This window comes from Mastigoproctus giganteus, chromosome 11, assembly GCF_048544385.1.
Source record: "Mastigoproctus giganteus isolate SK-2022 chromosome 11, ASM4854438v1, whole genome shotgun sequence".
Taxonomy (NCBI): Eukaryota; Metazoa; Arthropoda; class Arachnida; order Uropygi; family Thelyphonidae; genus Mastigoproctus; species Mastigoproctus giganteus.
In genome coordinates, this window is record NC_143585.1 from 4,445,678 (window position 1) to 4,464,870 (window position 19,193).

The 19,193-nt window shown below is 35.5% G+C and overlaps 1 protein-coding gene across 1 annotated transcript in view; it reads left to right on the forward strand.

Moving 5' to 3' along the window:
* LOC150077658 (uncharacterized) overlaps positions 1 to 19,193 on the forward strand; it is a 221,760-nt gene that overhangs the window by 146,266 nt on the left and 56,301 nt on the right. Inside the window, exon 8 of the mRNA XM_090384750.1 lies at positions 16,399 to 16,534. Coding sequence (XP_090240876.1) covers positions 16,399 to 16,534 — 136 coding nt within the window. The remainder of the gene's footprint in view (positions 1 to 16,398; positions 16,535 to 19,193) is intronic.

Sequence of the window (19,193 nt, forward strand, 5' to 3'; positions counted from 1 at the left end):
AATGGAAAATGGAATGCAATGTGCTATCATCGGCAAAACTATGGATAGAATTTCCAGCCAATGGAAGAAGGTCATTAATGTACAAGAGGAAAAGAGTGGGGGAAAGAAATGAACCTTGGGGTACACCAGCATTAGTGGAGAAGTTAGCAGAGCCATCTACCATCACCCTCAGTGAGCAATCAGAGAGAAAACTGGATAACCAATTACAAAAAACAGCTGGCAAACCATAAGATGGAAGCTTGTTTAGAAGACCTTTATGCCAAACACTATCAAAACATTTGAGATGTCAAGATCAATTGCTTTTGTTTCACTAAACTTTTCCACTGAATTTGTCCATAAATGGGTAACATAAGCCAGAATATCACCAGTGGATCGATACTGACGGAATACATACTGGTGATCCTTGATCAGACGGAAGGTTTCTGGGTAGTTTAAGAGTTGACGGTTAATTGATTTCTCTATTATTTTAGAAAGAGTAGAAGTAATTGCAATGGGATGATAATTGGATGGGAGGGACTTGTCACCCTTTTTAGGAACTGGCTGGATATGAGCAAATTTCCAAGCAGAAGGAAAAAACCTTTGAAATAAAGTGAAAAAAGGCGGCAGAGAACAGGAGTAAGTTCAGGAGCACAGGTTTTGAGAACAAGTGGAGAAATATCATCAGTACCTGGAGCTTTCGTAGCATCGAGATTCGTCAAAATCCTTCTGACATCCTTTTGACGGAAGACCACAGGAGGCATTGAATGGAGTGTGTTTTACCAAGATCATTAATACATGAGTTGGAAGAAAAATGGGATGCTAGCAGGTCAGCTTTATCCTTGGCTGAAGTGACAACAGAACCATCTGGTTTTGACAGAGGTGGGAGCAGAGAAGGGCAAAAGTTACGGCCCATAGCTTTGGCAAGAGACCAGAATGCTCGGCTACCATTAGGGCAAGAAGCAAGTTTTCTACTCTTAGCCTGTTCGAAATCTAGTTTGGACTGATTAATAACTGCTTTACAATTGTTGCGAGCGTTGGTGTAGGCAGAAAATAAAGCTGAAGAATTAGAAACAAGCCAATTACAATATGCAACATTTTTCTCTTGAACAGCCTTAGCACATTTATTGGAAAACCAAGGTTTAGATAAAGGACAAGATTTTAAAGTGGAGTGTGGGATAAAGGATTCCATTCCTACAAGAATAATTTCACTGACACAATCTGAGCAAATGTTGACATCAGAAGTTTTGAAACAATAGTCCGACCAAGGAAAAGAAGAAAAGAAATCTCGCAGGTCATCCCATTTTTGCATTCTTGTAATGCCAAACAATACGAGGTTGGAAATAGCCATGAGATAAAGGCTCCATTGGAGAAGAGACAATCACCAAATTGTTATCTGAGGTGCCTAAAGGACCACTCACTTCGACCATGTACTTAGAAGGGTTATTTGTGAGAAAAAGATCAAGCTTGTTGGCTGTATGGTTAGGATTGTCCGGTGTTCTTGTAGGTAAATGAACAATCTGTGCAAATATCATTAGAAATTGCAAAAGCCTCAGCATCGCAACCAGCTGGGTCGGTGTGACTAGAAAATGGAAGCCAGCTGGAGTTGTGAATATTAAAATCATCAAGGAAAATTACCTCACTGTTAGGAAAGTTGGACTGGATAAAGTCAAGTTGCAAAGAGAGGAAGTGAAAGAGCTGCAAGTGATTAGTGGAGTTGGGAGAACGGTAGAACGGATGAATTGTCTGGTTAACCCATATGTTCCAAATGGCTTAGAACAAGGTCTGAATTACTAATGTGAGTTCAGAAAAATAACTCTCATAGGAATATCAAGTGAAAAGTCAAACAGCAGAAACTGAAGATCTCTATGATATACAAAGTGGAGTGAGTTTCACAAGGATTTCAGGTTACTTCCAGATTTGGGATCAGTTAATCTTGGAATCTTGATAATCTTGTTAATCTTGGCTGTTCATACCAACCAAGAAATATTGTTCAAGGTGTAGACCTAAATGGATGTCAGATGAACTAATGAGACATGTGGCAGAGAAGAAAAATGTATGGGATACATATAAATTAATGGGTGACACAGAAGCATATGATAGATATAAGCTGGTTTGTAACCAAGTCACAAAGGAGGTTAGGCAGGCAAAGGTAGATTACAAGAAATCTTTGGCAAAGGATGCAAAAAAAAAAACAGCAAAGAGTTCTTTTCTTATGTAAACTCTAGAAGGAAGGGAATGAATCAGATTGGTCCACTTGATATTGATGGTTCAACTGTTGATGATTCTGCTCAGGTGGCTAACAAACTAAATGAATATTTTGCCTCTACATTCACACATGAGGAGTTATTCAGAGAGGAGAATGCCAGGGGTGTATTAAACTCTGGTAGTGAGCTAAATGATTTTGTAATAACTGAGAGCAAAGTTGAGAAATTCTTGAAGATAAACATAAGAAAGGCACCTGGGGTGGATGAGATCTATCCAGTTATATTAAAATAGGTAGCAAAGGAAGTAAGCAAACCCTTAGCCATAATTATGAGAGCTTCCTTGGACTCAGGGGAGGTACCAAAACTGTAATTGTCTCCTTACTATTTTTACCACCTAAACATAAAAGCCAGTGTCTTGTTTGGAAAACATTTAAAAAATAGGCCTGTTCCATCAATGTTGAATATGCCTTTGGGCTCGTAGTCCTCCATAATGCATGAGCTGCAAGAGTAGCTCACGGTGTCTTGCCAACGATATATAGGAATTTTGCTAGCAGGGATAAGTAGGTGATTGTTCCCTTGTATAAGGCAATAGTCAGGCCACACCTTGAGTATTGCATACAGGTCCCAGGCCTCATTTTAGGAAGAATGTAGAGCTGCTGGAATGAGTACAGAGAAGGGCAGCGAGATTGGTGAGTGGAACAACTCTTACCAAGAAAGGCTAAAGTTCTGCAAATTGCAGCTTCTGGAGTCTAGACACCTGGGAGGTGATCTAATTGAGGTCTGTAAGGCCTCGAATGGTTTGAGCAAGCTGAATGCTGATGGGATTCTTCCTCTTGCTCAGATTACTCACCTGTGGGGACATAAATTCAAATTAAGGAAAGACAATTGTAGAATAGATATGTGGAAATTTGCCTTTAGCCAGTGGTTGGTTCATAGTTTGAACAAATTTCCACATGTTGTAGTGGAAGTCAACAACTTTAAATAAGTTCAAGGCAGAACTAGACAAATATTTGGAGTGAATGGATGGGTGAAATGGGAAGATTTTTTTTTTTGGCTGATGCTATATAAGATTGCTTTCTTGCATCGTATGCCTCTACTAATGCTAATATTTTTTTCAAAACTGTTTCTTTCCAATGGGTAGTCTTTTTCGATTACAACTCCACTTTTCAAGTAAGCCATGGCACTTTTTAAATTTTTACAGCCAACCAGAACTGGCTTTTTGCCCCAGAAAAGATTTGAACTCCATAGCCCTTCCTTTTATTAATGGCCCTGATGTCGGCATGTTTTGGTCTTGAATCAACTTTACCCAATGTGGGTAAAGTTGATTACCACTTAAATGGCTTCATCTATATCTTCATACAGCATAATTTCGCAAGCTTATGACTGGGTCCCATTTCCAGTAGTCCCACACTACTGGCAGGGATATCAAATTTTAAAGTGGTTTTTTTTTTTTTTTTTTTTTAACTCCCTAATCTACACTATTAAGCACTTCCACTTTTCCCACTACACTCAAGGATTTTCTCTTAGACATTGTAGGGTTACTTGCAGAGTAACTAAAACAAAACTGATTTCGGGCCACTTTTACCTACCATGTAAACAGAGTCAGGTGAAAGTATGGATGACTCATTTCTGCAAAATAACAGATGAATTTCTGGGATAAAGCAAAATCACTCTCTCCTAATTCTCTGTAGGGTGCTTACAGTAGAAAACAGGTTGACAAGAGCCTATGTCCACATTGGGAATATGCCTTAATCTTTGCCAATGGCTGAGGACACAAATAGCAGTTGTCCAGCACGACTTTTTGGTACAGTAGAGGCAGTTGAATAGGTGTTACAGACACCACTAAATTGAGGAATATTTTATCTCTTAATTTGTGCTCTTCAGAATTAATCCAGCATCAGCTCTATTGCCTAAAGGCTAGAAGTGCGAATAGTGCCTACCTGGGTCTTTCGAAATCAGCTCGTTATATGAAAATTTTCTTCATTATACAGAATCTATTTTCAATGTAATGACCAGGAGGAAATCAAAAAAGTTCCCCTAAATAGAAAATTTCGCTATATGGAAGTTCATTAAAGTCCGACTGTCTATTGAATTTTGAATAATCTGATATTGAATTAACACAGTTTCAATAGTTCCAGCATAAGCACATATATTGGAACATTATGGGCATTGATTTGTAGTATACAGGGTGTCTCAAAAATATTGGTACAAATGTTTAGGGGAGGTAGGTAACATCTAAAGGAATGTGAATTGCATAGAACCCATAACTGGAAACGTCACCGTAAGTCGGTAGAGGGTGCTATTCATCAGTTCGCGAGAGGGAAAATTTCTGGTTTACTCATTCAAGCAGTAGTCGCTGCACGAAGAGCATGCATCGATATACAAACTGTGAGCTGGCAGACATGCACCTAGTGTATGGATTAGCAGAAGGCAGTGGACGAGCCACTCAACAGATTTATGGAGAATGCTTCCCAGATAGATATGTATTGGACCACCGTTTGTTTGCAAGTGTGCATCAAAATTTGTGCGATTATGGGTCATTTAGAGGTAACAGGAGTAGTTCGGGCAGACCACGTTCGATGCGAACTCCCGCCATGGAAGGAAGTGTGTTGAATGCTGTCCAGAATAATCCTACTACCAGCACACGTGCCGTTGCCTCTGCCTTAGGAGTGTCTCGTTGCAGTGTACAGCGTGTCTGGCACGACGATTCCTTACACCCCTTTCATCTCCAAAGGGTTCAGTTACTGCTCCCCCAAGATCATCCTGCACGTGTGGCTTTTGCGCAGTGATTTCTCCAAGAAAGTGTTCAAGACTTGAATTTTCCATCCTATGTTTTGTTCACGGATGAGGCTTATTTCACTCGGAAAGGCTTATTCAATCAGCACAATGCTCATGTGTGGGCTCAAACTCACAAATGAGCATTGCCACCATGCGGAACAACATTGCTTCACAATAAATGTGTGGGCAGGTATGGTCGGTGACTGCTTAGTCGGCCCATACCTGTTACCATCTCGCACGAACTCCGCTAAATATCGGATCTTTCTTGAACAAGTTCTACCAGGGTTACTTGACGATGTTCCAGCAAATGTGAGACGCAACATTTGGTTTCAACATGACAGGGTGCCTGCCCATTATGGAAGGTGTGTTTGTGACCATTTGAACAGGCGTTTTGGGCATCGATGGATTGGCCGTGGTGGACCCGTTGCCTGGCCCCTACGCTCACCTGATTTATCGAGCCTTGATTTCTTTCTGTGGGGGCCTCATCTGTCGTGTATGAATCACCTGTGGAGACGGAAATGGATCTCGTGGCGAGACTCGTCTGCGCTGCTGCTACTGTCAAAGAAACTCCAGGTGTATTTGACTGTGTCCGCCAATCCATGCTGCGTCGGTGTGACGCATGCATCGCGTCTTGTCTCATGGTGGAACCTTCGAGCATCTGTTGTAACAACATGAAATGCATCCTTCTTATACTCCATTGTTAATATTATGTCAAATAAATGTTTGCCACTAATTACTGTCTTGTGTCATTTCTGCTTCTTGTGCCTCTGCTACTACTTTCCCGTGACGTTTCCGGTTATGGGTTCCTATGCGATTCACACCCTGTATATATATATATATATATATAGGTAAATGAATTAGGTGGTAGTATAATAATATAATATAAATAATATATTGACTTGTCAGTTAAACCAATAACCAAGATAGGTACCTAACGTGACCAGGAAAAAATATATGCTATGCATTAAGCAATATATTACAAAATATATAAAAATCGATACATTAAAAAGTTAATTATGGCAATAGGTTACATTGAAGAGGACTTTTTCTAGGGCTAACCCTTTCAATGTAATTACCGTAATTAACGAGCTATCCGTTTCTGTAGTCATCGTCCAGCTAGGCAAAGTCCAAAAAGCAAAAAGTAAATTAGGCCAAAACAGATAAATAACTAAATTTCTAAATTTAGTAGCAAGCTAGTGCGATGACTGTTAGCCCGACGGATAGCCAAAATTAAATTTACATAAGCAAAAAAGAGCATATAAAATATTTTTAGGCATCAGTGTGTAGTAAAAAGATAGAGCAGCAGCCAGTGCTAACAAAAGGCGAACGGAAAAGTTAGAAGGATAGTTATAGTATCTCACTCCCCCTCGAATACTCTAATAGATCATGAGATATGAAAATTAGGAATAAGAAAGAGAAAGGTAAACAGAAAAGAAAAAGTAAAATCAATGACTAGGATGCAACCTTATAGAAAGGTATCCCATTTTGTGGCAGGCAATGTAAAGAAAACATTACGCTTAAAATTTTAACATTTTAACAAGCTTACCAACGCGAATCCAAGGCAGGAGAAAAAGCCTCGGGAAATAGCACGTGCTGAATATATACTACTGTGCGCAGCCCCCCCTGGTAGGTGTAGTAGATAAGTAAAGCGATAAATTAGGCATATTTACAAGTAGCGCCCTCTGCATTGTCAATATGCCAAAGAACATAACTAAATAATAATGCCGTCAAATAATTATATCTTGAAATTAAATTAGAAGTTAACAGAATATGTTCCTGCCCATAGAGCAAATATAGGTACGACGTTTTCAATGCGTGTAAGCTATATGTGACTTACTTCATGAGCAGTACCTACTATATACATATATACATGTATACTATATACATATATAAATACATGCCCAACGTAATAAAAAAAGTCCTCTTCAATGTAACCTATTGCCATAATTAACTTTTTAATGTATCGATTTTTATATATTTTTATATATTTTGTAATATATTGCTTAATGCATAGCATATATTTTTTCCTGGTCACGTTAGGTACCTATCTTGGTTATTGGTTTAACTGACAAGCCAATATATTATTTATATTATATTATTATACTACCACCTAATTCATTTACCTATATATACAGACCGATGTAATGTTTAATCGTCTTAGATGGCATTAATTGGTTATGGGAATAAAACAAAATAAAACAAAATAATTTAATTTTACAATTTATATTTATTATAATATTTATATTTCACTTTCACATACTAGGAAATAAAAAGGAGTTTACCTGTGCTGTGACTTGTCTACCAGGATGCTTCCTACATAACTAGAAAAATACAGATAACTAGAAAATTACAGATACGTTAATTAATACAGTAGTTAATTTTGGCTTCTAAGACAGCCATTTCCCTGTTTGGGGACTCTGACGTTGGCCGGTTAATATATATGTTTACGCATATCGTATATATTTTTTATACCATCATGAGTTTCTACACAAATAAGAATAATTTGATACTACGTCGGTCGCGTAGGATAAACTGTACCGCGGAAATCACTGGGGCTCAGGGTGTTCCGACAAGTTTTTCTACTAGCCATTCAGCATCCAATGCTGTTGTCCAACAAAATTTATGCAGGGCTAATATTGAGGCTCCCACTAATATGGACTGTGAGATAGCTACCAATAATAATTTTGACATTTCTAAAATAACCCGGGATGCTTCTACAGTTGAAACGACTGCTGCTGTTACTACTCCTGTTACTACTGATGTTACTTGCAATAAACATAATGGCAGATATCTTAAATTTAATAGTTGTAGCAATACACTTTGTCAGACCTGTCCATACATGAGCAAGCATCATAGTACCAATAACATCGAAGCTCCAGTTTTTTGCCACGCTAGTGGGGTTGTATACCTCATACATTGCAACCTGTGTGAAGCAAAATATATTGGGCAAACAGGAGGGGAGTTGCATATTAGGATTAATGTGCATAGATCGCACATTAAAAATTTCGTTAATATAAAAGACATCGAACTACAGCACTTTCAAGTACACAGCTTTAGTAATACTACTATTTCTATATTAGACATTAAAAGTAACCCCTATGACAGGTTAGAATCCGAAAATATCAATATATTAAAATATAAAACTCTGTATCCTTATGGACTTAATAATAAGTTTAATGGGCATTGCTACACCAGCAGTACTATAGATGATACATGTATATATAAGCTGTTTCAATTAGTAAAAAGTCCCAAAAATAATAGAATGGCATATGCTAGCCATAGTAAAAAAGCACACACACCAAATAGAACTGACAATTTCTATGACATGTTAATGGATTGGGACAATACCATTATACATGTCAAACAGATTCACGATTTTATATTCGGGTTGAAGCATAGTAAAATCCGAGCTCTGGCCACCATTAACTCTACATATAGGCATAACAACCTACACCTTAAACACCTGATTATAGACATAATTAAATTTATGTTTAGTAATAAAAAAACTAAGGTCACAAAAGAATATATAAACATTAAATTCAGCCATGTAGTGTTTGATAATATCTGCTTAGATAAATTTATTAACATATATAAAAATGATTTGCCTATTACCAATACACAGATATGCACCAGATTCAGTTATAACAAACCGTTTGGACTTTCTGTCTGCAATTATAAAAAAGCAGCCACTAACCTCATCAATAACGATATTGAGGCGGAATGTTTTTGCCATTTACCGCAATATCAGGCTTTTGTGGACGCACACCATAAACACATTATCACAGGAGATTTAAGCATTATAGACAGTCCTGAGCTACGTGAGATTCTCTCATTTGGTTTCAAATTTCGACCATATACCGATATTAACACCAACGCTATTATTAAACAGCTTCACTCAGATATTATGAAGTTCTGCCTTAAATTATCGTACAAACATAATGTATCCTTGGAAGCCTTCCAAAAGTGGATTACACTCACATTTCTGGCTATCAAGAAGCAGATACGGTCTATATGCAAGACAATAATACCTACTAAGGTTTTTAATATGGACACAATTAAACAGAAGCTTAAACTTATACAAAATAAGTTTGTTATAACAACTATTGATAAAGCCTCCAATAATTACAGTATTATTTGTAAAAAATTTTACACTACTACTTTGCTAAATGAGCTTGACAATAGCATCACTTACCATAAAGTAATGGACAAGCTAAACACTATTACTAAGAAAATACGTGCTTGGCATAAAAAATTAAAGCTTACTAACCATAGTACAATATACCCATACATATACTGTATACCTAAATTTCATAAAAAACCTACTGGTTTTAGATTCATAACTTCGTGTAGGGATAGCTACGCCAAGATTCCACATCGCAAACTGGTTAATCTACTTCAAATTATTTTTGATAACATAGGCCATTCTAAGATCATTCTTAATAATAGACCGGTATTAAGTTATATAAAAAACAACACAGTCAGTAATACTATAGAACAGATCAATACTTTCGATTTTAATAACCTGTTTACTAGCATCCCTCATAACAGCCTAAAAACGGTGTTCTGCGACTATTATGATAAATACAAAAATATCTTACCTTGTGACAAAAGCCACTGGGATGACCTGTTTAATCTTTGTATTTTCAATAACTATATATTTAATGGCAGCAATCTTTATAGACAATACACAGGCATACCTATGGGTGCTTGTAGTTCTTGTTTAGTGGCTAATTTATATCTACACCACTTCGAGTATAACTTTAAAAGCAATATGGTTGTATACAGATATATTGACGATTTGATAGTTTTCAATATGCCAGACTTCCTTACAGAAGCTATTAAATATTATCCGCCTGAATTAACTTTAGAAAGCACAAATGCTAATTCCAAATCTGCTACTTTCTTGGACTTGGATATAAGAATAGATGATAATAATACCGTACACACCAAGTTGTATGATAAACGCAAAGATTATAATTTTAATGCTATCGACCTCACAAACTGGAACTCAAATATATCAAAAAGAATTCATCGCAATATAATTATCGCACAAAGTTTAAGAAGATTAAGTATATGTAATCAGATGGATTATATGATAGATACACTGATTGATTTCAGAACTAAGTTATTAAATAATTGCTTCCCACACCACATAATAGCACGATTTATTTATAAAGCCTTAATTATAGCATGTAGCAAGGAAAATTATAACCTTAGCGCACAGAGGATTATAGAATTAGTAATGTACAGGCACTAATATAACATACTTGGTTTAAAAAATTGTTGTGGGAGTTTCGTTGGCTAATATGAATTACGTTGGGCATGTATATATGTATATAGTAGGTACTGCTCATGAAGTAAGTCACATATAGCTTACACGCATTGAAAACGTCGTACCTATATTTGCTCTATGGGCAGGAACATATTCTGTTAACTTCTAATTTAATTTCAAGATATAATTATTTGACGGCATTATTATTTAGTTATGTTCTTTGGCATATTGACAATGCAGAGGGCGCTACTTGTAAATATGCCTAATTTATCGCTTTACTTATCTACTACACCTACCAGGGGGGGCTGCGCACAGTAGTATATATTCAGCACGTGCTATTTCCCGAGGCTTTTTCTCCTGCCTTGGATTCGCGTTGGTAAGCTTGTTAAAATGTTAAAATTTTAAGCGTAATGTTTTCTTTACATTGCCTGCCACAAAATGGGATACCTTTCTATAAGGTTGCATCCTAGTCATTGATTTTACTTTTTCTTTTCTGTTTACCTTTCTCTTTCTTATTCCTAATTTTCATATCTCATGATCTATTAGAGTATTCGAGGGGGAGTGAGATACTATAACTATCCTTCTAACTTTTCCGTTCGCCTTTTGTTAGCACTGGCTGCTGCTCTATCTTTTTACTACACACTGATGCCTAAAAATATTTTATATGCTCTTTTTTGCTTATGTAAATTTAATTTTGGCTATCCGTCGGGCTAACAGTCATCGCACTAGCTTGCTACTAAATTTAGAAATTTAGTTATTTATCTGTTTTGGCCTAATTTACTTTTTGCTTTTTGGACTTTGCCTAGCTGGACGATGACTACAGAAACGGATAGCTCGTTAATTACGGTAGTTACATTGAAAGGGTTAGCCCTAGAAAAAGTCCTCTTCAATGTAACCTATTGCCATAATTAACTTTTTAATGTATCGATTTTTATATATTTTGTAATATATTGCTTAATGCATAGCATATATTTTTTCCTGGTCACGTTAGGTACCTATCTTGGTTATTGGTTTAACTGACAAGCCAATATATTATTTATATTATATTATTATACTACCACCTAATTCATTTACCTATATATACAGACCGATGTAATGTTTAATCGTCTTAGATGGCATTAATTGGTTATGGGAATAAAACAAAATAAAACAAAATAATTTAATTTTACAATTTATATTTATTATAATATTTATATTTCACTTTCACATACTAGGATATATATATATATATACAGGGTTTACTCTTGGTTGCGCCTACACTTTATTTTGATGTCATTTTAATTGTTATTGTAACTTTAATTTTAATTGTAATTTTATGCAACTTATATGTATGGAACCAGATAACATGCTACATGGGCAGAGTAGAATAAATTTGACCCCAGGTACACATGCTCTGTACTGTACTCCGCAACACGGATGTAACTCTAAACATACGCATTTAACACACAAAACAGAGCACAACAGCATGTAATGCTTCTAACTTAGATAAATATGGGATCCATGACCTTAAATTCAACACCTGCAAGAATAAACTTTGTTTAACCTGTCCCTGTATACACCCGCAGCATATAACAAATGATGCATCAAAACCTACTTTTTGTAAAACTAGTAATGTTATATACCTCATAACCTGCAAAACATGTAATATAAAATACGTTGGACAAACTAGCAATAAGCTGCACCTAAGAATTAATCAGCATAGATCTGACATCAATAACTACTTAAATAGAAATAATAATAATATTGAACATGAAATAGAATATATGCATTTTCAATCGCACAACTTCAACAATATATACATATCCATATTAGCACAGATTAATAACGCTAATATTAGAACTATACAAGAAGAAATATTTATGTTAAAATTAAAAACATTATACCCATATGGTCTAAATAATAAATTCAACCACAAAATTATTACTAATAACTTAACAGACAGTTGTATATATGACAAATTCAATATAATCAAGTTCCATAAGAACCCACGGAAACGTACTAATAAATCTAAAAATACCAGCAACAAGCACAGTACTATTTTAGGTGATTTTGAAGTCACCCTTAAGAACTGGGATAAAAATATTATAAATGTACAAGATATACATAATTTACTTTTCAGCACTAAACACAGTATACTGAGAGCACTATACAAGTTCATACGCACTTTCAATTTCGAGTCCAAACATCTCTTCCATTTAATAAATGATATTTGTAAATTCAATCTAAAAAACAAAAGCTCTACAACATGTGATAAAGAATCAGTCATTATCTTGAACTTCAACAACCATATCATGGACAACATAAATATCAATAAACTTATAAATCAGCATAATCATCTACTTCCTAATACTAGTCCTAGTTATATTAAAGTAAGATATAAATATAATAAACCCTTTGGATTATTAGCTTGTAACTACAAATCTATAGCTGCCAGTTTAATATCACATATTACAGACAACAACAACAACTGCATTTGTCAACAAAGCAACATGCAGCAATATATTGATCCAGACTATGGACATATCATTACAGGAAATCTAAACATAGTTACGGACCCAATGCTCCGATATGTACTATCACAAGGATTCAAATTCAGGCCGCGTACCAAAATAAATGTAACCAACTTCAATAAGCAGATATATCAGGACCTGTTAAACTACTGCTTCCAATTAGCCTACAAAAATAACACACCTATAGAAGCATACCATATGTGGATTAGCCATACATTCGCCTTATTCAAGCGTAAATATTTTGCACAGTTCAAATGTTTATTATCAAGGTATATACTACAACTTGACTAAATTAAAACAAAAACTGCTAGAAATACACAGACTTCGTAATCACACCGGTAGATAAAGCAGCCAATAATTTTGCATTCATTTGCAAATATTTTTATATACATACTTTAACTAATGAACTTAACTCAAGCAATACTTACAAACCGATATCCAGTACATGTAATATCATTACAAAAAAACTAATGGCCTTCAATAAAAAACTAAAGCTCAACTTAAGCAATTACAGCTTACCTTATATCTACTTCATTCCTAAATTTCATAAAAAACCAATAGGCTTCAGATTCATAACCTCATGTAAAAATAGTTATGTACACAAATCTGGAAAGAAACTTGAACAACTACTGCAACCACTGATGCATAACATACATAACAGCAAAATCATAGGCAACAACCAACCCCTATTAAAATTTTTGCAAAGTAATAAAGTCAACAATATTCAAACCTTTGATTTCCATAGCCTATTTACCAGTATCAATCAAATCAATCTCAAATTGGTACTAAAAGATATCTATGATAAACATAAGGACTTTATTTCCTGCAACACATATTACTGGAACAACATACTGAACTTATGTATTTCCAATAACTTCATATATGATGGTAACACAGTATATCAACAAACCAATGGAACACCTATGGGCAGCCCAGCCTCATGCATTATAGCCAACCTATATTTATACTGGTCAGAAACCTCATTTCCACAGGACCTAATCCTATTCAGATATATAGACGACCTCATAGTAATCAACTGCCCGAATTTCATCCAGGGTTATGGACATCTATACCCTAACGAACTTGTACTAGAAAGAACAAACTATTCTGATACAGCAGCCCATTTTTTGGATCTAGACATTAATTTAAAAAATGGTATAGCCTCCATCAATTTGTACAACAAACGTGAAGCATTCAACTTTAGCATAGTAAACTTTACACAATGGAATTCCAATATTTCCAAACAGGTACATGCTAATGTTATATTAGCACAATGCATCAGAATAGCAACAATATGCAGCGACAGAACAACAGTTATTGATAACATCAGAATATTATACAGTAAACTGACCAAAAATCTTTTTCCTATTACATACCTACGTCATCATATCAATAAAGCCCTTAACATATTAAGGCACAAGAACTTAATAGATATCAATATAAACAGCATTATTAGTTTATAACTTATAATTATTCCCATATGCATCAAGTTTGTATATAGTGTAAATACAATACACTAGGCCTCTTTGATGTCTTACGGTCTGGAAAACTTGTACCCACCGATTGGCCTGACATAGTGTAATTACCTTGTAATTAATTTTAAACCTATCTTGATTTATTTATTTATTTAATTGTTAATTGTAACTTATATATACATGTTACACTTTTAACACAACTGACTTAAGTACATGATGCACCAACTCTCGGACATTCGTTCAGGGTCCTAACTATAGGAACGGGTTTGCAACCCCGAACTACCCTAGCCCAACTACATATCCCTAATTTAATCATCTTTTTGCTTTACTAATTTCTACTTTTTATGCTTGAGTCATTAGTTTACCGACCGCAAAATCAGAGTACTATTTTTCTTACTATACCCAATCTATATTTTTCGTCTTAACAAAGTTTAGCTGCCTTCTACTGCTACTTTGTAAGCTATTATATTTCTTTGCTATCCCGGGTGTTTGAGCATCATATACGTAACTTTAACCTAGCGTAGCTCCACCACATATGTAAATTACATAATATACAGACACCAAAATTCGTCTAACGCTAGGCGCCGCTAGCATTTCTACACATATATACATGGCTCTGTCTTTTCTGTCAACCCGTCCAGTAGCGATAAGTTCTTGTCATTCGGACACTCCCTTCCTTTGTCTTCACTTTTTTAGCGGGCTGCTTACTTCTGTAAGGTCATCCATGTTCTGTATGTAATACATTAGTAACACATAATAGTTTTACATAACTTGTATTTTATTTATTCTAAATTTGTATTCTAAATTATTTTTACCACGTGGCTTCTTACACGTGCTCTTTGACATACAGAACATGTCAGAAACAGAAGTAAGAGTATTGCTGTTCTTTTTCATAATTTTGGTGGATGACCTCTGACGAAGACACAAAAATTATGAAAAATACCGCAATGCTATTTCCACATTGGTCGTTGTTTTTTCAAAATTTGCATTTTGTTTTTTCAAAATTTCATTTTGTTTCTTTTCTTCTTTTTATATCGTTACATTCTTTTTATATCATTACACTCTTTTATATCGTTACACTTTTTCTTTTCCTTTTTTCAACACATATATCGCTACCAGGATACACGGTATTTTCATTATTAGCACTAGTTAAATTCTATATTTAAATTCTACACATAACAATAAAAATAATTTTATATATATTATGGTTGTAGGGTACCTTTGCTCTTGCAGTGTCCCTGATCCATAATCCATATAATCGTACTTCGTATCCGACTTCCATATTATCGTACTTCAAATCCGACTTCTCTATTTATTTTTAATTTTTATTATTCGTAATGCTACATTGCATTTTTGGTAGATGAACTTTTCCGTGTGAAGCTGGCTGGAATGTTTTGCTCAAAATTGTATTTTTTTCTTCAAGTATTTGAGTGGGCTTTGTAAACCTCATCTTTGATTCAGTTTGAAGCAAAGAATTCACTAAGTGCTAAATTCTGTTCAAGTGGATTTCCACCATGCATGGATGATAATTGTAAAATGTGTGTGTGTGTGTGTGTGTGTGTGTGTGTGTGTGTGTGTGTGTGTGTGTGTGTGTGTGTGTGTGTGTGTGTCTGGTGTGAAAGAGAGAGCTGCAGGAATATTAGTGCAGAATTTTCCCATTTTGACATGGTTGGCCACAACATTTTTAAGCACCTGCAAGCATCTTTTGTGATTATTGGTAGTGGATTATTTCTTTCACAAAGAACTCTTTTTGGAACACTATCATAGTGATGATAACTGGGCTAAAAAGCACAAGGGCGATTTTTTTTTTTTTTTTTTTTTTTTTTATAGCCCAATGTAGCTTATCATTATACTCTCTATTGCAGCCTGCCATGTTGATGTGCTTAGACTTTGGAGTGAACATAGTTTGAACAGCCATTTTCTTCTGTACATGAAATTGAAGGCCTCCCACATTCTCATCTTTCAGGAGTATACCAAAATAAGAATAGGGAGTTACTTATCAGATACCTAAATTTGTAACTATTTGTTCTCACATTTTTAAAATTATGAAATTTCTTAAAACAAACAAATATATTGACATATATTGCCTCTTTATTACTGATCAGTCTAATTTTTGAATGTTGTTCTTCCTCATCACATTTTTATTGCTTGATTTTTCATATATTTCTTATTTTGTTTAGAATGAACACGAGTTTCGTAGCTTTGATAGGCCTCGTCCACATGATGGATATTCCGGTAGCCAGAGCCGTCCTATACGTTCCCAGTCAGTTGATCGGGAATTGCACTCGCATAGGCCTCCAAGTGATCGATATTTTGGTGAGTACATTGCATGTTAGAATTTTTTGGCTTAAAGTATTATTAAATATCTTAATATTATTTTTAAGATAGTTTAATTCGTGTAACCTAATAGGATGTCATACTTTTTTGCCAAAAAATCAAGGCTAGACTGTCCATTTTAAAAATAAAACCAGAATGGGGATAAGATTGTCAGGTGCTATGGGTGAATAAATGAAATTAGCCAGAGTGATTGTCACTTGAAATGTTCCTCTCCATTCTTTTAATTTTCCCCCCAATAATTTCTTTCAATAAAAAAAGAATATAAAATATATAATACAAAAGAATACATCAAAAGAATATAAACATTTACCGTATTTCCCCATGTATAAGACGCACCTTAATTTTGGGGCCCGAAATTTGAAAAAAAATGTATTACATAAAGTTATTGAACTCAAGTTTTATTCATCATAAAATTCATACAACTCATCACTGTCAAAACTCCCATCCATTAGCTTGTCCTCATCTACGTCTGATGACGAATCACTGTCTTCATATATTGCCTCGTCCTCAGGTCCATCTATGGCATTTGAAATGCCACACTTCTTAAATGACTTGACAACGATCTCAATCTTGATATTTTCCCAGGATCTTTTCACCCAGGTACAAACTTCTCCTATATATGGTTTGTTCACTCTTCCTGCTGGTGTCAAATTGTCCCCAGAATACTTCATCCATTGGTTCCATTCGTCTCTCATGGCAGCTTTGAAGGGTTTGTTAATGCTGACATCAAGTGGTTGGAGCTGGGATGTCAAGCCTCCAGGTATGACAGCAAGTTTTGTTTTTTGCTCTGCAGCAATCTTCTTTGTATTTTTTGTTATGTGTGCCCTGAACTGATCAAACACCAATAGGCAGGTTTGCATAAGAGCCCGCCTGGTCTCCTGCTCCACACTTTCTCAAACCAGATCTTCATCCCATCCTGATCCATCCAACCCTTATCATGAACGTGGACAATCACTCCTCGAGGAATGTCTTCTTTTGGCATTGTTTTGCGTTTGAAAATCAGCATAGGAGGCAGCTTGGTTCCGTCGGCACAACAAGCTAGAACAACTGTATAATGGCTCTTTTCATGTCCACTTGTCTTCACAGTTAGTTTTCACTCCCTTCTTATCAACAGTTCTGTTACTTGCGACATAAAATTGAAGGGGGGGACTTTGTCCATATTTGCAATCTGTCCCAACTCAAACTGATGTGTCTTCCAACATTGAATGACAAAACGATGAAATTCAAGGACCTTCTGCTCATAGCTTTCAGGCATCTTTTGGGCAAGTCTGGTGCGTATACGCATGCTTAGTCCATTCCATTTCATGAACCTGAAGCACCAATTGTGTCCTCCTTTGAAATCAGTACCTTCTTTTTTATCAGCAATTCTTCTTGCCTCATGCTGAACCATCTTCGTGGACAGGAATTCCAATTGCCCTTTGCTTCTCAATCCATATCTTCAATTCCCTCTCTAAATCAGGCCATTTTGCTGACTTGCCTCTCATGGCCTTCTTCTGCTGTAGCGTTTTCAGTAAGGTTTCTTCTTCCCGTAGCCAGTCTCGGATTGTTTTCTCAGTTGGAGGAGGACCAAACATACGTTCAGCAGCACGATTTCCATTCACTTTTGCAAACTGGATCACTTTTAACTTGAATTCAGCACTGTACGAAAATCTTTTCTGAGCCATTTCTGGGCAGAACGTGGCAAAACATACCTAATATACCGGTAACAAGTGCGAAACAATGAGCACAAAGACAACAAGCACGAAAAAGCGGGAAATGCAAGTAAAAAAAAATCTACAACCACTTATACAGTGGTTGTAGATTTTTTTTTACTTGCATTTTAGACTCCAAATTTTTCAAAAAAAGGTGCATCTTATACTTGGGGAAATACGGTATATTCTTATCAAGGTATTGAGGATGGAGTTATTTATGCAAATAATCATAAGATAAACAATTGAAATTTTACATGACAAAATTAGAGAAAGAATTACTTGAATTTTATAAGAAAGTGTATCATGCTTATTTTGATGTTAGATTGGCAACCTGGACAAAATAGCCCCCACATATGAGAGTGGATTAATGGAAGACTAAAATTGTTTTCATTTGTTGTATCAATGGTATGGTATGGTGTGAACCATACCGTAGATTCTACACACACTGGATTGCTATTTTTGCATGTACGATGCAAAAGTACAGAATGTAGTACCAAGAAAAAAAAAAAAAGAAGCAACATTATAGCATCTGAATCTGCTGTCAGCTATTCATCCTGTCCTTCACAGTGAATAGGTACCATTTCCACCTAAACCTAAGAACTTTGGTATTTCAAGCACAGACTAATTCTGATTGTTCTCAAGTAAGTGAATTGAGCGTACTGGTGAAGTTTGAAGCAACATTAAAGGAGACTAATAGTTTACAGGAACTGAACAGTAGCATGACTTGAATCTATGAAAGAATCTAATCTGTTGGCACCTGTCATTTTCCTGGTACAGAGAAAAAGAATTGTTTCCCTTCTCGAAGGATGCATTTCCTGACAATGATTTAATCAATGCACATGGTTTTACATATGAGAATGGAGATTCATCGTTCACAGTTTATCATTGAGCTAAAGGCTTTATACATACTTGAGCATTCTCATGTAATATGTAATATAATGGTGCTT